We start from the raw sequence: 22,074 nt of genomic DNA, 5'->3' as shown, positions 1-22,074 counted from the left end.
ATAAATAAAATAAATAAAAAACAAAAAAGAAATAAAAACAAAAAAGAAAGAAGTGTTTGCTTCCTAGAGAGAAGCAAAGAAAGATTTAGGACTTGTGTGCTGCGGCCTCGACCGGGGCCCACAACTGAATTGGGGGCCCCACAGTGGCAGCAGCAGCAGCAAATTGCGAAGAGGCCTTTTGCTGCAGCAGCAGCAGCAATTTGGAGAAGGGGTCCTTTCGTTGCAGCAGCAGCAGCAGCAACTTCGGAAAAGGGTCCTTTTGTTGGCAGCAGCAGCAGCAGCAATTTGGAAAAGGGGTCCTTTTGTTGCAGCAGCAGCAGCAAATTGGGAAAAGGGTCCTTTTGTTGCAGCAGCAGCAGCAATTTGGGAAAAGGGCCCCAAGAATGCTGGGGCCCTTTTTGTTCTTTTTGCAAATTCAACAGAGCCCTTCGGCTTTGCCAATTTTATAAGTCTTTTTTAGAAACAATTAAAAAGAAGTTTTAAATCAGATGCGTCTTTGCAACAAAAAACGAAAACGAACTGCCCCAAAACCCTAAACCCTAAACCCTAAACCCCCAAACTCTACGCTCTTTAGCTGCAGCCCCCAAGGGCCCTTCTCCCGCAAAGTTTCTAGAAAGCAGTACCCCTTTGGAGCTTCTGTGGGGGCCCCCTTGGGGGCCCCCCGGCTGATCTTTGGGAAAAAGCTGAAAAAACTTTTAAAAGTTGTGTTTTGCTGCATGCAAAACCTCCGCAGGAATTGGCGGGGGTTCACGGGATTCGTTGAACTGTCTGTACAGCTCAGGGCGGTCTGTTGGCTGCGCGAAAAACACACAAACGCAGCGCTGCAGCTGCAGCAGCGAAACTGCTGCAGCAGCAACTGCTGCAGCAGCACCTGCTGCAGCAGCGGAACTGCTACAGCTGCACCTGGTGTTGCTGCATCTGCAGCAGCGAAGCTGCCGCAGCAGCACCTGCTGCTGCTGCAGCAGTGAAACTGGTGCAGCAGCACCTGGTGCTGCAGTCGCTGCAGCGAGACCGCAGCAGCAGCAGCAGCAGCAGCAGCAAGACACCTACGTCAATGATAAGACCTGCTGTCTCCAAAGGAGGAACTTGATCGGTTCCTTGCCTGTCCGACGGCCGCAGTGCATCAGCCTGAAGCTCCCCGCTGCAGCAGCAGCCCCAGCAGAAGCCGTAAATGCAGCAGCAGCAGCAGCAACGGCAGCAAAGGAAGCCGCAGCAGCAAAAGACGCAGCAGCCGCTGCCGCAGCAAAAGCACTAGTGCTCTGCGACCAAAGCATATCCCGCCGGGCATCAAGCACAGCCGATGCGCAAGCAGCAGCAGCAGCACGGCGCAGCAGCAGCAGCAACCCGTCGCAGCAGCAGAACCAGCAGCAGCAGCAGCAGCACGCGCAGCATCAGCAGTAACAGCACGGCACAGCATCCGCAGCAGCAGTAGCAGCACGGCGCAACAGCAGCAGCAACACTGCGCAGCGTCAGCAGCAGCAACACTGCGCAGCAGCAGCAGCAACACTACACCGCAGCAGCAGCAGCAACACTACACCGCAGCAGCAGCAGCAACACTACACCGCAGCAGCAGCAGCAGCACTACACCGCAGCAGCAGCAGCAGCACTACACCGCAGCAGCAGCAGCAACACTACACCGCAGCAGCAGCAGCAGCAGCAGCAGCAGCAGGCTGACCAGTTGAAGATGGAGACGGGCTTGCGGGGCTTGCCTGCAGCAGAACCTGCTGCTTCGATCAGCAGCAAAGTCTCTTGGCCTGCTTCCAGCTGCCCGAAGACCACGTGCTGCCCGTCCAGCCAGGGGCAGGCTTGGAAGGTGATGAAGAACTGGCTGCTGCTGCTGTGCCGGTCCCGGCCCTTCGCCATGCTCAGCAGCCCTGCAGCAGCAGCAGCAGCAGCAGCAGCAGCAGCAGCAGCAGCAGCATAGCACCCCAGCTGCTGCTGCTGCTGCTGCTAGGCGGGCTGCGCTGCTCGCAGCAGCACGCGGCTCAGCGCGGGAACCCGCCAGTGAATTCGGCCCCGGCTGGCTGCAGCAGCTGCCGTCTGCAGAAACGCGTGCTGCTGCAGCTGCAGCTTTTGCTGCTGCTGCTGCTGCTGCTGTTGCTGCTGCTGCTCACCTCGTTTGGAGTGCTTATACAGATACTTTTCGTCTCTCATAAACTGCCCGTAGATACTTTCGCCGCCGTAGCCGTCGCCCCTGTGAAAGTCGCCTCCCTGAGCCATCTGAATAAGCAGCAGCAGCAGCAGCAGCAGCAGCAGCAGCAGCAGCAAGGAGATGCGCCCGGGCCAGTTGCTGCTGCTCAGCACACTGCAGTACTCCCATCTACGCAGCCTAGCCTCCCTTCAGCAGCAAACGCACAAGCAGCGCCTAACCTCTAATCTGCTGCAGGAACCTGAAACGTCTGTTGCAGCAGCTGCTGCTCAGCAGCAGCAGCAGCAGCAGCAGCAGCAGCAGCAAACTCACAAAGCCGGGAATGATGCGGTGGAAAGGAGACCCTTTGTACCATCTGGGCCGCATGTAGTAGCCGAGGCCTGTCTCTCCTGCAGTGTACGTACACTCCAAAAAGCAGCACAGAGGAGCCCATGCACTACTCCAGGTGCTGCTGCAGGTGCTGCTGCTGCTGCTGCTGCAGGTGCTGCTGCCGCTGCTGCTGCTGCTGGTGCGTGAGGCGCTTCGAAGCTCTTCCGGGCATGTGCCACAGACGGGTGTGCTGCGCTAGTTGCTGTTGAGATAGCTGCAGCTTTTCCTGCTGCTGCTGCAGCAGCCCCTGCTGCTGCTGCTGCAGCAGCAGGGGCTGCTGTAGTGGCAGCCTTTGCTGCTGCTGGGCTTACCAGTGCAGAGGCAGCGGAAGTTCTCCGCTGTGATGGGCAGCTGGTCTGCAAACAGCTGCGCAGCAGCAACAGAAACAGAAGCAGCAGCAGCAAATGTAAATATCCCATGGGCTGCAGCAGCAACAGCTGCAGCAAGCGCAACAGCAGCAGTCCGTGGCAGCAACAGGCTCGCAGCTGCACCGGCAACTGCAACGGCAGCGAAGCCAACAGCAGCAGCAACAAAACAGAGAGGAGCAGCAGAAGCAGCAGCAGCAGCAGCAGCAGCAAACCTGAAAGATGAGTCTGCCCGCGTTTCGATTGCCAACAGCAATATCTAGAAACACAAGAGGGTTTGGCAGCTGCACGCGGGGCCCCAGGGGCCTCAGGGCCCCCCCTGGCCCCCCCATGTGGCCGTTTTTCTGTGCGCAGACCAGCGCAGCAGATGTGTCGCAGCAGCAGCAGCAGCAGCAGCAGCAGCAGCAGCAGCACAGCTGCAGCTGCAGCAGCAGCGGGAACAGCTGCAAATCGAAGCCCGCTAAGGGCGGCGGCTCAGTGGTTTCCCCAGCAGCAGAAAAAAAAAGTCAAAATGAATTAAATCCTAAATTGCAAAACTTATTTTGCTGGGAGCCCCAAAGGCAAGGCCGAATCGACGGCCTCGGCAGTGGCCTGCAAAGAAGCAGCAGCGGCAGCAGCAACAGCTGCAGCAACTTGCAATAGTGCAGCTGCTGGCGTCTCAAAGGGGAAATTTCGGTGTAAAAGCAACAAGCAGCTAAAACTAAATAAAATTAGTAATTAAAAAGACATAGAAACATACACAGTAGTCGGAGCTGGCAGCAGCCGCCGTTGAATGCATGTGCATGCAGCAGCAGCAGCAGCAGCCACGCCTACCACAGCAGCAGCAGCCAGTAGTAGGAGCAGCAGCGCCCTGCAGCAACAGCAACAGCTCAAGGTTGCGAAGAGGGTTTGTTGTTGCAGTTGTTGGTTTGCCCTTTTCGTGTTTTGGTTTTTATTTTTCTTGTTTAAAAGATGGCGCCGAAGGAGAAAGGTGAGGCTTCCTGAGCCGCCGCTGCTTCCCCACGCTGCTGCAGCAGCATCGGCAGCAGCAGCAACTGCTGCTGCTCCTTCGTGCTGCATTACATTTGCTGTTGAAGTATATGTTATGCGCAATTAGTTTTTTCGCATGCCGGATATATATGGTGTTTCGAATGCCTGGGCTGCTGCTGCTGCTGTGCTGCTGCTGCTCTGGGGCCCCACCCCGCAGCACATGCAGCACAGGAGTTTGCAGCCACCGCTGCAGCGGCCCTTGCTGCGTATCCAATACAACCTGAATTTGCTTCTTATGCCATCCTGAATGCTTTGCATTTGCTGCTGCTGCCGGCTGCGCTCGGGCTCCGCGAGCGGCGCTGGCTCCGCGCTGCAGCAGCGCCGCCGCTGCTGCTGCTGCTGCTGCTGCTGCTGCTGCTGCTGCTGCAGTGGGTGGGGTGTGTGCGTGCGGCTGCGCAGCCCCTGCAAAGGGGTCCAAGGCGGCGATTGAGAAGAAGGTCAAGAAGGCCCAGGCAGTCGCCAAGGCTTTGAGGAAGCCGGGGCGAACTGCAACAGCAAAGGCGCGCTACACTGTGCGCTTTCGCAGGTGAATTTCGGAAATCTTTTTCTTTTTATGTTTTAAAAACAAGCCCAGCCTCTGCTGCTGCTGCTGCGCGGCTTGCTGCTGCTGCTGCGCGGCTTGCTGCTGCTGCTGCGCGGCTTGCTGCTGCTGCTGCTGCGCGGTTTGGCGCAGCGCGCAGCCCCTGCTGCGCTGCTGCTGCTGCTGCGGGCGCACCGCTGCAGCGGTGCTGCTGCTGCTGCTTCCTCGCTGCGCTCGAGCTTGCCTGGCCGCCCCGCTGCAGCGCCGCCGCTGCTGCTGCTGCTGCTGCTGCTGCTGCTGTGCAGGCCGCGGACTCTGAAGAAGCCGCGGACGCCGAAGGCGCCGCGGCTGGCGCGTTTGTGGGCAGCAAACCCAATTGCTGCGCTGCAGCGCAACGACAAGTACCGCGTGCTGCAGCAGCCGGTGACAACAGAAAGTGCCATGAAGAAGATAGAAGAAACAAACACTTTGGTCTTTTTGTGCGACCCGAGGGCCAGCAAAAGAAGGATCAAAGAAGCAGTGAAGGAGACCTACGGAGTCGTGGCCCAGCGGGTCAACACGCTCATCAGGTCCTGCTGCTGCTGCTGCTGCTGCTGCTGCTGCAAGTTGCTGCTGCTGCTGCAGCGCCCGCGCCGCAGCAGCGGCGCTTTCCCGCGCTTGCTCCCCCTGCTGCGCTGCAGCGCAGCAGAAGTGCACCTGCAGCAGCTTGCCTTTCGGTCTTGTCTCTTTTTGCTTCCTCTTCGGGCCCTTCGGCCCAAGTTTTGCTGCTGTGGAGTTTGCTGCTGCTGCTGCTGCTGCTGCTGCTGCGGCTGTTCCTTTTGCTTCGGCCTTTTCTCGGGGGCATGGAGAGAGGAAACAGCCGCAAAACGACAGAGGGTTTATTAGCGAGCAGAGTTGCCATTTCGGTCCCTGTCTTGCCAGTCGGCCTTCGGACAGCTGCTGCTGCTGTGCTGCTGCTGCTGTGCTGCTGCTGCTGCTGCTGCTGCTGCTGCAGTTCATTTTTTTGAATTTGGGATTTGTGTTTTTGCGCAGAGTCGACGGAAAGAAGAAGGCTTATGTCCGTCTCACCCCCGAGTTCGATGCGCTTGACGTGGCCAACAAGATCGGCATCATTTGAACGCACTGTGACGTGCTGCTGCTGCTGCTGCTGCTGCTGCTATGCATGCAACGACGCAGCTAGCAGCAGCAGCAGGGAAAGACTATCGAGTGATTTAGTCGTCCCCTCAGACGCCAGTGTTGCTCAATTGCCTTTGTAGATACGCTGGAAAAGCAAAAGTCAAAGAACAAAAGTCCAAAATAGAAATTGAATGAAATGGACTTGCTGCTGTCTTAGTTGCATGCGCAGCAGCAGCATTAGCACTGAGAAGTTAAGGTAGAAGCAGCAGCGTGTGGGGAGGGCTTGTTGGTTTGCTGCTGCTGCTGCGCAGCAGCAGGGGCAAGAGGGATCGGCCTGGAGTTGTTGCTGCTGCCCCTTCTGCTGCAGAGAGCAGCAGCGCGAGCTGCTGCTGCTGCTGAAGCTTCCCCTCCTCGTCTAAGCTGAGCCGGGGATTGTACTTTAGAGCTTTTAATTAGAATTTAAGGATTAAGGGTTGCAATTTAGGCTAAGTTTGATATTTATTAGTTCAATATTTGGCGCCGGGCTGCAGTGAATGCTCAGCTGATTAGCTTAGGCTTAGGGGGCGGCTCCAGGACCACCGCTACTGGCTGCCATTGGCGGGGATTCTGCAATTTGATATAAATAAAATATTTTAAATTTAAATATAGACGAAAAAGCTGCCTATTTGTCGATTTAAACTCAATATTTGTCCGCATGCAGCAGCAGGAGCAGTCGGCTGCGGCGCTGGGGCTGCATGCGCTGTTGTCTTGTGTAGGGCTGCCTGCTCTGCTGCTAGCTGGGCCTTGAAATAAAGACAATTGAGTCTAATTCTGTCTTTTTTTTGCAAATAAATGTTTTCAAAAAGGACTCAGAGGCGGAGACAAGAAAAAAAAGGGAAATTAAGGACTCGCGGCGGCTCGCCGTCTCAGTCGCATTTCACTTTTCATACTTTTCACTTTTTGCTGCACGCCAGGAAGTCGACGGGTTTAGCTGCGGCGTCGACAGTGAGCGCAGCAGCAGCAGCAGCTGCCGCTGCTGCTGCTGCTGCTGCTGCTGCTCAAGAAAGACACGCCATTCCCTGTCTTGGTGAGCTGCGCCATCTGCAGCAGCAGCAGCAGCCGGAGGAGCTGCAGCAGGGTGGGAAGCAGCAGCAGAGCAGCAGCTCGTGTATGCGCATTGCCTTGAGGGAACGGCAGCAGCAGCAGCAACACTAGCAGCAGCAGGAGCAGCAGCAGCAAAACGGAACCACCACAGCGGCAGCAGTTCCAGAGGTTTGCAGCATATGGCCAGAAGCAGCAGCAAAACAAAAAGAAATAGATAACTGCTGCTGCTGCTTCTGCTGCTGCTGCTGCCCTGAAGATGATGGAGAATGGCGTGGGGGACCCCTTTTGCGCTGCCCGAGAGTGAGTCCGTTGCTGCTGCAGCAAGTCGAAGAGCCGCAGCAGCAGCAGCTGCTTACGCAGCAAAGAGCCTTTCAGCTGCTGCTGCGGAATTTTCTTTGCTCCGGAAGTCTTAGCTCTAGTGCCTACATGGCGCTCCTTTAGTTTCCCTGCTGCTGCGCCAGCTGCTGCTGCTGCTGCTGCTGCTGCTGCTGCCGCTGCAACAGCTGCTGCTGCTACTGCAGCTGCTGCTGCTGCCGCTGCAACAGCTGCTGCTGCTGCTGCAACAGCTGCTGCTGCTGCTGCTGCTGCAACAGCTGCTGCTGCTGCTGCTGCGCCTCTTTGCAGCGAAGTTGAAGCAAACTTCTCGGAGCTGCAGCGGCTGCACAGGGAGTGGAAGCAGCAGCTGCAAACTCGAGGCCACCCCTCCAAGTGCAGCAGGCGAGTCCAGTGTACAGACACCCCAAGCTGCTTCAGAGCTTGCGAAACGCACGTGCATTAATATAAATAAATTAAATAAATAAATAAATAAATAAATAAATAAATAAATAAATAAATAAATAAATAAATAAAGAAATAAATATATCTTTGTGCATACATATGTATATATACCTGGGTGGGGTTTTTGCCACTTTTATATGCACTGACGAGCTTACATCTGCTTGCATGCGCGCATGCATAACGGCTGCCGCTGCGCTGCTGCTGCTGCTGCTGCTGCTGCTGCTGCTGCTGCTGCTGCAGTTTGAAGAGTACGATTGACTCCTCTTCGGAGGCGCTGGCAGCAGACCTGCGGGCGCTGGAGAAGGCCGTGGCCATTGCAGCAAAACACCAGCAGCGTTTGGGGCTGCATGCAGAAGAGCTGGAGAGGCGGCGGCAGTTTGTGCGGCAGCAGCAGCAGCAGCTGGAGGCGCTGCGGGCGGACGTGAAGGTGACACGCCCGTGCTGCTGCTGCTGCCTCTGCACTGCAGCAGCAGCTGCTGCTGCTGCTGTGAACTCTTCTGTCCTTTTCTCTCTTTTTGCTGCTTCTGCTGTCAGGCTGCAAGCACTTCGCAGCTGTGGGTGGCTGAGGGCCCCACAGCCCGGGGAGATTTCTTTGAAGTGGCCGAGCAGAAGCAGCAGGTAGCAGCAGCAGCAGCAGCAGCAGCAGCAGCAGCAGCAGCAGCCTTAGCAGGGGCCGTTACTGACGCTGCAGCTTCAGTGTGGGGGTTGGTTGGAGCCCAATTCTTAACGAACTTTGTCTGCTTTCTTGCTGCTGCTGCTGCTGCATGCAGACTTTGGTGCAGCAGCAAGACGAGCAGCTAGATGAGTTGGCTCTTGCTGCTTCCCGCCTCCACGAAACTGCGCTGACAATTAACCAAGAGCTCGAGACGCAGCAGCAGATGCTGACGGATTTGGACGACGCCGTAGAAAGACAGGGTACAGGCTGCTGCTCGTGCTGCTGCTGCTGCTGGGACTGCCGCCGTGGCTGCTGCTGCTGCTGCTGCTGCTGCTGCTGCTGTTCCTAGCGCTGTTGCAGCTGCTGCGGCGACTGACACACCCAAAGTAAACAGAGTCACGGCGCCCCTCACTTAGGTCGCTGGTGGCTCCTTTAGTCCAGTTCTTTTGTTGCTGCTGCTGCTGCTAGTGGCTCCTTTAGTGCAGACCCTTCCGCTGCTGCTGCTGCTGCTGCTGCTAGAGGCTTTGGGGTGGCTAGCTGCGTTCGTTGTGTGGCTGCGGGTGCCGGTTCCTTTTCAGCTAGCGAAATGAACTTTCTCATGAGGCGGCTAAGCAGAGTTGTCCGCAGTTCAGGTGGGCTTTCTTGCTGCTGCTGCTGCCCCGCGCTGCTGCAGTGTTGCTGCTGTCAGTGCTGCATGCAGAAACTTTGCCTAGCACTAGGTGTAGCCTGCACATGTTTTCGCTGCTTCCTTCATTTGAGTAAAGAGCAACTGCTGCAGGGCCGGCTAGCCAGCTAGCTGCAGCAATATCTGCAGCGGCTGATTCATGTTTCCGTTTGTTTGCTGCTGCATGCGGTGTTCTGTCCACTTCAGATGTGCGCCAGCTCTGGACCATCATTTGGCTGTTTTGTATTGCCCTTGGTCTGTTTATATTGGTGATCGTTTCTTAGCGCTGCCAGCAGCAGCTGCAGCTGCCCACGGCTAGCTGAAGCTATCTGCTGCTTTAGCTTTCACTCGCCGGTTTTGCTGCGGCTTTCTGGGCCAGCCACAGCAGGCTTGGCTAGCTGGGTCAAGCTGCAGCTAGCTGGTTCTTGCTGCAGCTTGCTGGATCTAGACAGCTGGATGCCGAAGACAAGCTGCTGTTGCCTGCAGATAGCTGCGGCTGGCTGCGGGCGAGCTTCCAATGAATTGAAGGGAGCAGCTAGCTAGTTAGGTGGCTAGCTGGCTAGCTAGTTAGGTGGCTAGCTGGCTAGCTACCTGTTTCGCCAGCTAGATGCTAGCAGCGCAGCTTAATCGAGGCACAGTTGGCCTTGAACTGTATTCGAGCAACTGCGTTCAGCAATGGAAAACTCTACAATTTGCGACTTCAAGTTTCTGCAGCAGCAGCTGCTTCCATTTCTACTGCTGCTACTGCTGCCGGCACTTGTAACGCCGCCGTTGAGACATTCGGTGCTAGCTTTGCTGCTGCTGGGCCAGCTACTGCTGCTGTTGCTGCAGGGGGCGCAGCAGGGCCGTAGACAGACACCAAGCAGAAACAAAAGGGCACTGCGCCACCTCTACTAGGACAGCCCTGAGTAAGGGCATCTATACAAGTCCCGTAGGGGCCCCCAAGAAAGGGTTCGCCTCGGGGGGCCCCCTTCAGAAGCGGCTCTTGTGGGCCCCGAAGGGGGGCCCTCTCAGGGGCCCCAAGCGGGCCAAATGCGAAGGGCACTTTGTGGGCCCCTCGTGAACCCTCTGTACGGAAATGCTCGGAAAAAAACAGAAATGTTACGGGCCTGCGCTATCTGCTGCTGCGAGGCCCCCGTTTACCCATGAGGGGCCCTCGGGGCTGCTGACCCCGGAGGCCCCCGGCGACACGGCAAGACTTTCTCTGCTGCAGCTCCGGCCCGCCTGCGGAAGGGTGCGGCTGGGCGCAGCAGACACACGGTGTGCATCCACTGCGCCGTCGCTGCTGCTGCTGCTGCTGCTGCTGCTGCTGCTGCTGCTGTCCACAACTGCATCGTGCTGTGCTGCAGAGCGTACAGCGCTCTCGCTGCACAAGCGTTCTCCCGCGTTGTTGGCCAACACAGCATTGTCGCTGCAGCCGCTGCTGGTGCTGCTGCCGCGGATACTGCTGCTTCTGCTGCTGCGGACACTGCTACTGTTGCTGTTGCTGTTGCCGCCGGTGCTACTGCTGCTACTGCTGCTGTGCGTTGCTTCCCCGTCCCCTGGGCTGCCTGCTGCTCCTGCTGCTGCGCTGCTGCTGGCATTTTCCTCAAGCAAAGCACCTGCCATAAAGCCCAAAGCAGCGCACAGGCCCCTGAACGCTTTGCGGCGGGCAGCAGCAGCTTCAGTGCGCGGGGGTGCTGCTGCAGCAGCTGCTGCTACTGCAGCGGAACGTCGAGTCTTTTTCGAGCCCGCCTGTCGCCTAGAACCATTAGCAGCTCCCTGTTGTGCTGCAGCAGCAGTCGCTGCATCAACTGCCGCAACTTCCGTAGCAGCTGGAGTCTCAGTTGCTGCAGCAGAAGCTGCAGCAGCAGGAGCCACAGCAGCAGCAGCTGGAACAGCATCTGCTGCTGTGGTAGCAGACGCACACAGATTTGTTGTTGAGCGCCGGTAGTTGTGCCGAGCAGTTCCAGAAGAAAATCTATGTTGCTGCTGCTGCAGCTGCTGTTGCTGCTGCTTCTGCTGCTTCTGCTGCCACTGCCTTTTGGAGGCCTTCACGTTCATGGATCTTGGGCTCGGCCGTACTGCGTTGTTGGGGGGCGTCTGCTGGTGCTGCTGCCACCGCTGCTGCATTTGCCAGTGCTGCTGCGGCCTCTGCTGCTGTAGCTGCCACTGCTGCTGCCGCTGCCACCGTTGCTGCAGCTGCCACTGGTGGGGTTGCTGGAGCTGCAGCTGCTGGAGCTGGTGCAGCAGATGTTGCTGCGCGTAGTTCTGTCCCAGCTGCTGTTGATTCAAAAAAAGCTGCTGCTGCCAAAAGGACGGGACCATCCCTTCACCATAGAGGCGAATTGCTGCTGCATGCAGCTGCTGCAGCTCTTCAGGTGTAATGACAGGCAAGTGCGGCAGCAGCACTTCAGTGCAGCCAGGCTCAATGGCCTCTACGGTCTGTTGGAGCCTCATGCGTTCTGCTGCAGCAGCAGAAGCAGCAGAGAGCGTTCGCGCACCGCAGCTGAAGCGACTGGCGCGTCTGTTGCTGCTGCTGCTGCTGCTGCTGCTGCTGCTGTTGCGGCTGCGGCCGCTGCACAGAAGGGCCCCACAGGGCTTCAGACCTGCGGGCATCCCATCCGAGCCCACGACGTGCAGCGTCGGCAGCAGCACGGAGTGTTGCTGCAGGTCAAATGCCAACTGCAGCAGCAACACCGCATCCTCCAAATGAAATCGTTTGCTTCTGGATCCCCTGGCTGCTGCCGCTGCAGCAGCTGCCGCAGCTGCTGCCGCCGACTCCGAGGCCCCTGCAGCAAAAGCTGCTGCAGCTTCCGCAGCAGCAGCAGCAGCAGCAACAGCTGCTGCCTTCACACGCTTCGTGTACGACACAGGAGCCAGAAACAGCGGCACAGGAAGGCTCAGAGGCACCTGCCAACCCCCCAAGGCTTGCCGTTGCCCGTCTTCTCTCAGCGCCGCAGCAGTTGCTGCTGCTGCTGCTGCTGCTGCTGCAGGCGTTCGCCGGGCTTCGACTTCAGGCCTTTGTGCAAAAGACACAAAACTGGCAGTCTGTGGAGCAGCGTCCGGCTGCTGTGCCGTGGGTGCTGCTGCTGCTGCTGCTGCTGCTGCTGCTTGTGCTGTTACTGCTGCTGCCGGTTCCGATGCTGTTGCCACTGCTGCAGGTGCGGCTTGTGCAAGTGATGCGGCTGCTGACAAAGGTGCTGCGGCTGTTGCTGCTGCTGTTGCTGCTGCTGCTGCTTCAGCAGCTGCCTCCTCGGTAGATACTGGGGGCTCTCCGGGCAGCTCTAAAGGAGCAGCAGCAACAGACTGCCCCGGTGTAGAAGCAGAGCAGCAGTCCACGCAGCAGCTGCTGCTGCCATCAGCAGGTGGGGGCACTGCTGCAGCAGCTGGCCGCAAGGGTGCTGCACACGCTGCACTTGCTGCTCTTCTGCGTGCTGTCCCGTGCTGCACTGCAGCAGCAGAGTCCTTAGCTGCTGCAGATCTGCTGCTTCTGGCAATCGTGCCGCTGCTGCTGCTTTTGCTTCGGCCCCAGCTTCTGTGGGGGAGGCGGCATCTTGCATGCAGCCCGGTGCAGCTGCTCAGAGGCCTCTTGTGCTGCGGCCCAGCAGCAGCAGCAGCAGCAGCAGCAGCAGCAGCGGCGCAGCCGGCGCTGCTGCTTTGAGTCTGGCTGCAAGTGCAGCAGACATTCGTGGCACCACAGTGCACTTCTGCGGAGTCCGACATGTGCTGTTGCTGCCGCTGCTGCAGCTGCTGCTGCACTCCACGCTCCAGCTGCGCATGCAGCTGGCCTTGTTCAAATGGCTGCGAGCAGCAACATGCCCTTGCGAGTGCAGCAGTTGTGTCGGGGTCTTCTTCAGGTGGGGAAGCTGCTGCTGCTGCTCCCGTTGCTGCTGCTGCTGCTGCTGCTACTGCAGGCAGCGGGCTGCTTCCGTGGACTGGGCAAGCCCACTGCGGCCTGCGCATCGCCGGGGCCCTGCCAAGTTCTGAACAAGAGCCAGGAACATTAGAGCAGCACAAGTCTTGACTAGCAAGTTGTACAGAGGGAGCCAAGCTGCTAGAAAGAGCACTGAGTCCGCGGCTGGGGGTCCCTCCGGCCTCGCGCATAGGCCAGCCTGGTTTCGGGTTTGGAGGGAATTGTCCCGCAGCAAAAGCTGTGGCTGACCCTGGCGAAGTGAAGCACGCTGCAGCAGGCAAAAACGCGCTGAAGCAAGCAGCAGCAAACCGCAACAGGCTGCAGCAAGCTGCAACGAACTGTGGGGGGAGCAGAGGGGCACAGCGGGCTGCAGCAGACTGCAGCAGGCTCCAAACGGCTGCTGCTGGCCACAGAAGGCTCCAAAAGGAGAGAAACTGGCGCCAAAGAGAGACAGACAGTACGACTACGGAATCGGTCAGTTGGTTACCTGCACCCTAGGTAGCGATAAGCAGACCCGTAATGAGGGCCCTGGTGTACCTGGATCGGTGTAGGTGAAAGAAACCAAAATATTGCTACTCTGTATGCTGAAATAAACAGAAAGAAGGAAACGCGTGCGCGACAACGGATTAAACAGTGCCCACTCGGCCCCCTGCAGTGTTAACTTTCGGCGACAGCAACGACAAAAGCCCTCAAAGAATCGACTTTGCAGCAGCATGCCGCCGTAACAACATTCATTTGAAATTTCTAAAGAGCTACTACTTCTTTCAAGCTTGTAACTTCCGCCGCGCAGGAGTCTGCGGCGCCCCCGACCGACCCAGAACACCACCCCTCCTGCCTTACCTTCTACCGAGCTCCTTTGTGGCCAACCTTGGCTATGTTTTCCTTATTCCATCCATTCAAAGGTCTTGTACGATGCAGCTTTTGTCGCATGTCTTCTACGCGGCGTTAAGAGCGTGTTGGGCTGCATCAGGGCGTTGGAGTGCTGTTCTAGGCTGTACCCACAACCCGTAGCAGGCCATTGTGAAGCTACGGGTGTGGGCACAGCGCAGTACACTGCAGCGAGATTCCATCGGGAATTTCCTCCAAGATTGAAGCAAGCTGAAGATGTTCTATTTGACACTCAAAGCCAAACAAGTGCATTTGTTGTTGCCCGCCATCATGGAATATTTCCGTTGTCACCTCATGCACAGCTTCACGCCAGGTGGAAAGAACAAATAATGAGCAAGCACTGGCTAGAGATCTAACCCACCTGAAACAACGCAGTGTGTGGTCCATGCTAGTATTCCATTTCGTGTTAGGCAACGGACAACTATCTGTTCCACGGGAGTCACCTCACCCATATTGATCGGATTTTATGCTGGTGGGCAGTGTCTTCAAGCACGCCTGTACTTGAGCACAAGCCTCTGCATATGACAGAAGTGAGGTCATCCAAGTGGCTGATGGCTCCTTCGTGCCCCCTGAAAAAGGTAGCGGTTTTGTCGCAGCATAACCTCCAGGTTTACGTTGTTCAATTGCTGTGTTGGCTACAGCGCTCGTCCAGATGTACCCAATCTAATCCTTGTAGAAAGCTGCTATGAAAATTCAACCGTCTTCTGCCTAGAGGCACCTGGGAGGCAGGCGATAGCGGGCGTAATGCTTTGAAGCCTATACTTGGCCGACAAAGCAAAAACCAGTCTCAGCTCGGCATTGTCTAGCATGTCCAATGAGGACTGAGGGAGCGAATGGCTTAATGACCGTGGTCCATTCCCTTCCAGTGTATTTAAGCAATTCAGAAAAGAAACGTTTGTTTAATACACTAAACGTACAGGGCCTGTTGGTCCGCGCTTTTTGTGCAAGACGAAGGCCACTGTGGTGCTGTCCAGCTACCGCTGAAAGCTCTTTTGAAACGAAAACTGCATGGCTTGTAATTGGTATCGTGCAAACCTTCGCATGAGAAGCTTCAAATATGAATAGTGGATAGGGTTGCGTTTCCTTAGAGATTGCAGCGTAGTTGCCCACAAACAAACTCGGAATACTGGACCTTGTGAAGTATACCTATGCCGGGCCTTTAACATTCGCCTGGCATTGGTCTAATTAATGTGATATCGAGAAAGAAGCAAATCATTTTCGTCCACTGACAATGAAACAAGCATGCAGCAAGAATTTGGCTCAAGTGATACAAGGGAAGAGCAATAGTACAACAGGTGCTTGCTGACTGTGTATGTATCGTGCTTGTTTGGAAGCCGCATGTTCCTAGAAAGAGCAGTTTATGAAAAAGGCCCAACACAGACTGCATTTAAATCCGGGTCCAAACAGTTCCCGTTCGTGAGCTCAATTTTGTGACGAAGTTGAAGAAGGGCTCTGGGTATAAAGTCAGTGACATCCTTCCCTGCCACAGCGGAAGGTCACGCCTGACTAAGGGTTGAATTTGAAGCAATAGGTTATGGCGTTTTAGGAACCTGTTATGACGACTATATGGCGTGTATACAAGAGAAGCTGTATCCCAAGCCTTAGCAGGCTGCTTCGCCCTTCGCTGTTTCAGTTTGTTAACTCTCCCTAATGTAGGTACGGGCATCGCAGAAAATTTCTGGTTTTTCCCAGCTTGTGCGCTGTAATGAATATTAGCGATGATGTCATACTCGTTTTGGACTTATTTTGAAGCTGCCGTAGCAGCGGAGAGTACGGAACACCCAGCAAGCTCACAAGTCGGTGTGCGGCCTCACGACCACGACAATGACGATTCACAGATGACAACGAGGGCACTTAGATGCTAGTTTGCAGCTTCCAGCAATATGTCTCTGGCATTCATGTAGGGTGGCTTTCAATATACACGACATGGGATAGCCGAATGCCCCATGCGGAAGCGAGGGCAGGAGACAGTACTGTTCGCTTTTTTTTCAAGTTTTGGTAAGGATACGATTACTGGCAGCATCAAAGGCACTGAAGGAGCTGGCCAAGCAAGCTGCAAAAGTCCGTGCTTCTTGACCTGTCAGTCTGAAGAGCTCTCCTGTATTCTTCGTATCCTCTGCTCCCTGAAAGTATTTTCTATGTAGAAAGTGCTCGGCACATAACGGGCAGCGTATCCATCAAACGCGAAGGACGTGCCGAGTTGTGGTAAAAGGCACGCTGACCTTGCAACTTTTTATTCTGAAAATTGTGCTAGATGCACCTCCCAGTCCACGCCGAGTTCATGAGCTTACTAAAACTTGCATGAGTTCAATTGGTAAAGCGCATTGAACATCAAATAAGGCCGAAGAAACTACGCCACCGTGCTGCAAAGGGGGCGCTGAAGTCGTGAAGCGTTTGCAGACTTGTGGAAATAACGTTTTTCCGTGACATAGATGCTAGTTTTCTGCAATTCAAATTAGATCAGTAGAAAGCTTCATTCCGATATAGGAAGAAATTTAGAAGATAGGCCGGATAAGAACTGCGCCTTCTCCCAATCTAGAGCATGCTCAATTTCATCATTTCCTTTGCCATGGAGTGCAGACTTTAGCATCTCCTGAGTGCAGCTAGAAAGCTCTTTAAATGACGCTGCGGAAAGAATGGAGGCTCCAACAATACGAAGGAATTCATTAGGCAAGATGGCGTCATAGGGGTCCCTAACGAGATGGTAATTCGCCAAGCTGAAACAATATCACATCGCGAGCGTCAAGGCTTTCAAACGAATGTACTGTGGAAGATCGCCCCCATTAATGCAGATTGTTTTTCAGCTTATGTTTCTTTACAGTTTTAGCAAAGATTCATTCGGAAAGGCTATGTATGATATGCACTTTCGACATCTAGCAAACTCATTGTTCAAGTTCCGAAAATACCCCTGAATGCCTAGATTTTAAGTGCCGCCAAAGAAAATGTCTACACGCAAATGTATCTGCATCTGAAGGCATCTTTTCTATAGTACCTGCATGTAGCCACCTTACCAGTAGGCTAGCATCCTTGTCCAAGTTTCCCTGGCGCTCGGGAATCGTTTCAAAGCATTGGGAAGGCAGGCTTCCAAGTTTGCCGTCTCAATTGGAAAGGCCTCCCTATCCAGGTCTTCAGAAAACCAGTAGCGTCTCCAGAACTGAAAAATCGAACAATAGCAATATCGAACAGTTGTGGAGTCACGCAAGCCAGAAATATTATTTCGCGAACCACATATAACCTTATTGCACCCTTCCATTATACAAAGGTTAACTTACGCGCATTACAGGGAGCAGCGAGTAAGCGCAGGAGCCGTTTTGATTCTTCTCGATTCCCCGAAGAAGTTCATCCTCGCATGACTCCCGGAATGGAATGCCAAAGCTTTGGAGTGCTTGAATAATCGCTGACCGTCGAACTCCAGTGGGGTTGACGATGTGGATGACGGTGGGGCGTTCAGGACACCTTGAAATGTCAACTAAAATGTCTGCTGATATATCAATGGGAGTAGTTAAAAAGGGGGGCCCTACTGGCAAAACGCCTGGGGGAACGATACCCTCTTGCAATGCAGCCATTGAAATTGCAAAGAAAGAATTTGAGAACTCGATTCTACCATTGTTGAAGTACACTGCTGAGTTTGGTATTCTGTACACTGTGAAGGCGAACTTGTTCTCGATATCGTGAGAACTTCCTGTTGCAGACTTCTTTAGCTCGTCCAGCCGTTGTTGACACTTCGAAAGTACCTCCTCTACAGCCCATCTTGCCCACGGATAACCGATAATGCTCGCTGGCATTTGATTTTCCATTCTGCCTACCAGGTCGTCAGGCACGGAGAGTTTCTCTGGTAAAGACACGTTTAGGTCCCCAGCGAATGCTCCGAAGTACTGAATGTGAGCCGCGAAGTCTGATAAAACGTGGAAGTGCTTAGCTATTCCTGTGGTGCATAGCTCTATTAGGGGCAGGAGCGAAAGGACATTAGCTTTTCGGATCTTCTCATACGGCTGCGCAAAGTCTACAACCCTTGCAGCATGATACACCGCCTCAACCCTAGTAGCCAGTGTTTCAAATGTTTTCGAGGATAGGCCCATCCTGGGAGCTTTCAAGTCTCCAACAACCGGCACGATTTGCTCAAAAAAGCGGGCTTTCCATTTCTGGCCCCTCCCCACAGCAGCATCGATGATACGATACATCGCATGCATTCGGTCGCGAGCTTGAACCAGACAGTAGATGCGGGGAAATCGACTTTGGGCTCCCTTTCCGCAATCGATCCTCTGCTCTAGCAAGCTAAACAAAATTCGGCTTCCAGTAAGGCCCGTAGCTCCCGTCAAAAATATCTCGGACACGATATTAGGAGGTGTGCATGGCTTCAATGATACTAAATTATGCCTGTTAAGCATATCCTTGCAAATGCGATCCACCAGGTAGGCAACATCATCCCTAGGAGTCTGCTTCCGATCTTGGGCCAGCAGCGCTGCTGCACCCAGTAAGAAGACGAACTTCTGTGAATCGAGTGGAAACGAGTTGTGCTTCCACACATGGCGCGTAACCTAACGCACAAGCACAGTATGCACTTGAAGCTCGAATTGCTGAATCAGCATCCAAAATCATGACAGACTCTGCACAGCTGTGCTCTGCTCTTACCCCTGTCCGGATACTCTCCTGCCACTCAATAATGCAGCTTCTTCAATAGCATAGTGCAGCCACAAATGAAAATTTCGCCACACTAATCGAACTCACAATTGTCTTAGTAGAACCAACCAACGATGGCGCCATGGCAGCTTACCTTTGGTGCCATTGTAGGATCGTCACCCTCTTCTGTGATCGACGCGACCACTGTGCCACCTAGACCGTAGGCAAGATTTGCTCCGAAAATCCTCGTTTGGTTATCGGAAGTGTGAATAGTTTGGCCTTCACGAGTGTAAATTATTCTGGTTCTGTCGAAAGCGCCAATATCTGGATGCATCTTCTTGAATTGGATGTTCGGTGGGACATAGCGATGCTTCAAAGTAAGTACGGTTTTCATAAACGCAACGAGAGCTGCGGCAGAATCTAGGTGCCCGATATTGTTGTGGGCGCTGCCTACGATAAGCGGAGCCTCTTTTGGTCTGTCCTCAAACACTTGTTTAAGCGCATTCATTTCTATAATGTCCCCGAGAACGGTAGCCGTGCCGTGTGCCTCGTAGCACCTGACCATGGACTGATCTACTTTGCCATCCTCCAGCGCCAACTTAAGAACCCGTGTAAGGGCTCTGCTGTTTGGAGCCGTCAGACGCGCACCCTGCCCATAGTGCGATATTGCCGAGCCTCGCACAACAGCATGCACGAACTTTGACTCACGCCTTGCAGTCGCTAAAGGTGCAAGGAGAATACCAGCAGCCCCTTCACCACGTACAAGGCCATCTGCTGCAGCATCAAATGTGCGACACCTCCCAGACTTCGAAAATTGACGCGTCTTACTGCCACCTAGGAAAAAGCAGGGAACCAGGATCAGGCTCACCGCACCAACAAACGCTTTTGAGCACGCTGAGAGTCTCAGCTTCATAATTGCCGTGTCCAAGGCCACAAGACCGGATGCGCATGCAGTGTCAACTCCTAAGCTGGGTCCAATTAGGCCAAGAGAGTACGATATTCTATTGGGAATTAGGCACATCAGTCCACCAGGCTCAGGGTAGCCGGAAGCTTCACCCAACCGGGGAACGCCACCGTCTGAGCCTTCCCCGATTGCGAGAATACCATTTTCCCCCTTGGTTAGACTAGACAGTTGATATTCATTTGTGTAAGTTGCACAAAAGACTCCAATGTCTTGGCCCTTGACGTCTTCTTGCCGATATTCTGCGTCGACAAATGTCTCGTAAGCCACTTCCAGTAATACGCGCTGCTGAGGATCAATATTTCTCGCTTGGCTTTCACTCATTCGGAAAAACTCATTGTCAAACAGGTGAGCGTTATCCAGCAATGCAGCCTCCCTTACATAGCACTTGTTTTCTTCAGGATCTGGATCAAAGAGAGGCTCAATGTTGAACCGTTGCCACGGAATATCTTGCACACAATCCGTCCCAGCGACCAACATGCTCCAGAACTCTTCAGGTGAATTGCTCTTTCCTGGGAGCCGACACCCCATGCCGATTACAGCAAACCCTTCTAGTTCCGCTGAGGGAAGCGGCCTTGCAGCTGATGGGCGACTTATGGAACTAGTGGGCAGCTGGCTATGGAGGCATTCTGATATGTACTCAATAACTTCACCTAGAGTTCCATACTCCAGAAGCAGAGAGGCTGGTAAGCTCGTTGAGAGCTTTTCCTGAATAATATTTCGAAGTTCAACAGACCCCAAGGAATCAAGCCCAAGCTCGTCTAGGCGTGTCTCTGCGCTGATATTTCGTTCTTCACCAACCAATGCCTTTGCGGCTTCAAGAACTGTGGACTCAATGGATTCCCTCGAATGATTATCTATTTCGTGGCCCGAAGAAGGACCCATCTTCTCCAACCCCATTTCTATGAACGCTTGTGGAACTGACTGGCCAAATGCTCGTAAATATTTCTTCCAATTTACATTCAAGGCGCATAAACATGGTTCTTTCATCCGCAGAGCCAGTTCCATGACTTTTACACCGTCTGCAGGCATGAACGGCTTAATTCCACGTGACTCGAATACCCTCTCAAGCTTTTTGTTTCTTGTGACCATGCCAACATCATTCCAGGGCCCCCACTGAATGCTTTGAGCCTGGAGCCCTTGGGATTTGCGCCAACATGCCATCGAATCCAAAAATGCATTGGCAGCAGCATAAGTCGCCAGAGCGTCATTTCCGGGCAGAGCTGATATAGAGGAAAAAAGAACGAACATATCAAGGCTAGTTTCCAAGTTTAACTGCTGGCAAGCAAGGTGTAGGTTCCACGCTCCACTCACTTTAGGTTGGTACACGTATTCGATGCTTTGCAGATTCGAGTCTTGAAGGCTAGCCTCGCCCTCGATGCCAGCACAGTGAAATATTCCTCCAATGGGGACATTTTGGTGGACTTTAGAGAGGATGCCGTGTACAGCTTGAAAATTTGCCACATCGCAAGGCATAATTTCAACCCGTTTTGCATGAATTCCTTCCTCTATAGCCCTCCAAGCCGCCGTTTGCAATAGTGCACCGGCAGGTTTCCCAGTTCTCGATAGGAGGACAACTAAGCCTGCTCCTTGCTTCAGTAGCCACTCTGCAGCACTTAGACCCAATCCTCCAGTACCGCCAGTAATTAGGTAAGCTTTCGCTCCAGAAGGTGGTACTCTATCTTGTGCTTGGCTAGTGGGGACTTGTACTAGGCGGGGAACCATGTAAGTCGTGCTCGTGATGATGACATCTTCCTCGACTAAAGCAGGGGAATTGTGGCTCAATAACTCAAACTGTGCCCCAATCCAGCCACAAGCCCTTCCCAGAAATTCTACAGATGCTTCTTCAACATTTACATACAACAGCGTAAATGGCTTCTTGCAGAACCTCTGAACTTCGAGCCGACAAGTGCGACACATTCCCAGTAGCCCTGCGTGCCTTATGTGGAAATCGGTACCATGCTTGCTGGAGTCGACATCAGTGGGAACTCCAAAAGCACTGTTGCTGCACCTAGTAACCACACATAAGGGAGGGCAAAGGAATGCATCGTCTTCTGCCGACTTGATGTATGCAAGGAGTATGTTCCTAAGATCATCAAGACATGCTGTGCTTGAATGAGAGCCCCACAGGCCACCCACGAATATCACTCCCTCTGCAACGCGTCCAGAGGGCAAACGGGGAAGAGATGATACTTGTTGGATGCTGAAGGCTTCTGCGATTTCGGCATCTTTGATATTTAAAGATTCAAGGAGACTTTGGAAAGTAGAAAGATGTTCTTTTGGGACGCCACAAAACAACCAGTTCCGTGCTCGCTCGGCAAGAGCGCTGCATGATTCCTGAGAAATCACATCTCTCCATGTCATTTTCCAGAGCGGCCCTGGGAACGCTTGAAGCTCCTTCTCTACGGCTGAATCAGCACTAGCTCGATTGTATGTATTTTTGGTCGATTCAAATGGAAAGGGGAACCTCCTGAGAGAATCAAACACCGCAAAAACTGCGAAGTCGCATGATTTTGTTCCGCACGAAGTCCTTGTAAAAGGGAAGTCTATCAAGCTATATTGCTTTGATTACTATGAAGAATTTTGAGAAAAGGACAATATGCGTTGTCTTACTTGTGGTTCCAGGAGCATGCAGAATGCGTTTCGGCTGAATTGCATATCTGCTGAAGGCGAATTTCAAGTTCAGAATGGGACTCCAAGCTTTGATTAGGCCCTGACATCTCAAAGTATTTTGTGTCTAGAGATTTTTGGTTCAGGAGAATTCGGCTCGCAAGATTAACAAGCGTACGCTGAGGCCCTATCTCTACAAAGACAATGTGATCCAAACCGCATGACTCAACTGCTGCCATAACAGCTTCCCTAAACCTGACAGGCAGCGTAAGCTGCCCGCCCCAATAATGTGGATCTTGAGGCTCTGATGGGTCAAGCATTCGCCCACGAACCGTCGATCGGAGGTCGACAAAAACAGAAATTTCTTTTAAGA

General features: G+C 54.0%; 5 protein-coding genes across 5 annotated transcripts; 2 read left to right on the top strand and 3 right to left on the bottom strand.

Moving 5' to 3' along the window:
* Nucleotides 1-1,581: 1,581 nt before the first annotated feature.
* Nucleotides 1,582-3,215, bottom strand: ENH_00049080 (Peptidyl-prolyl cis-trans isomerase E , related; the record flags this gene model as incomplete). The annotated part of the gene is made up of 5 exons (XM_013581222.1): nucleotides 1,582-1,874; nucleotides 2,115-2,220; nucleotides 2,462-2,538; nucleotides 2,830-2,884; nucleotides 3,099-3,215. The coding sequence occupies 5 exons, from the start codon at nucleotides 3,213-3,215 to the stop codon at nucleotides 1,582-1,584; spliced, it is 648 nt and encodes a 215-aa protein (XP_013436676.1).
* A 619-nt stretch (nucleotides 3,216-3,834) lies between these two features.
* Nucleotides 3,835-5,439, top strand: ENH_00049070 (ribosomal protein L23a, putative; the record flags this gene model as incomplete). The annotated part of the gene is made up of 4 exons (XM_013581221.1): nucleotides 3,835-3,853; nucleotides 4,312-4,438; nucleotides 4,738-5,001; nucleotides 5,325-5,439. The coding sequence occupies 4 exons, from the start codon at nucleotides 3,835-3,837 to the stop codon at nucleotides 5,437-5,439; spliced, it is 525 nt and encodes a 174-aa protein (XP_013436675.1).
* Nucleotides 5,440-6,887: 1,448 nt separating this feature from the next.
* Nucleotides 6,888-9,011, top strand: ENH_00049060 (syntaxin family protein, putative; the record flags this gene model as incomplete). Its single annotated transcript, XM_013581220.1, has 7 exons — nucleotides 6,888-6,931; nucleotides 7,256-7,339; nucleotides 7,649-7,835; nucleotides 7,943-8,026; nucleotides 8,179-8,323; nucleotides 8,642-8,695; nucleotides 8,935-9,011. The coding sequence occupies 7 exons, from the start codon at nucleotides 6,888-6,890 to the stop codon at nucleotides 9,009-9,011; spliced, it is 675 nt and encodes a 224-aa protein (XP_013436674.1).
* Nucleotides 9,012-9,537: 526 nt separating this feature from the next.
* ENH_00049050 (hypothetical protein, conserved) lies at nucleotides 9,538-12,813 on the bottom strand (the record flags this gene model as incomplete). Its single annotated transcript, XM_013581219.1, has 3 exons — nucleotides 9,538-9,606; nucleotides 9,871-10,070; nucleotides 10,635-12,813. 3 exons carry the CDS (start codon nucleotides 12,811-12,813, stop codon nucleotides 9,538-9,540), a joined length of 2,448 nt encoding a protein of 815 aa, XP_013436673.1.
* A 3,170-nt stretch (nucleotides 12,814-15,983) lies between these two features.
* ENH_00049040 (PKS-NRPS hybrid, related) lies at nucleotides 15,984-21,455 on the bottom strand (the record flags this gene model as incomplete). The annotated part of the gene is made up of 4 exons (XM_013581218.1): nucleotides 15,984-16,227; nucleotides 16,522-16,664; nucleotides 16,783-18,048; nucleotides 18,285-21,455. The coding sequence occupies 4 exons, from the start codon at nucleotides 21,453-21,455 to the stop codon at nucleotides 15,984-15,986; spliced, it is 4,824 nt and encodes a 1,607-aa protein (XP_013436672.1).
* Between the last annotated feature and the right edge of the window lie 619 nt (nucleotides 21,456-22,074).

Source organism: Eimeria necatrix, genomic scaffold (genome assembly GCF_000499385.1).
Source record: "Eimeria necatrix Houghton genomic scaffold, Enh_scaff381, whole genome shotgun sequence".
In the NCBI taxonomy this organism is placed as follows: domain Eukaryota; phylum Apicomplexa; class Conoidasida; order Eucoccidiorida; family Eimeriidae; genus Eimeria; species Eimeria necatrix.
Note: the sequence above shows the minus strand (reverse complement) of the source record. Positions and strands in the feature narration are given on the sequence as shown.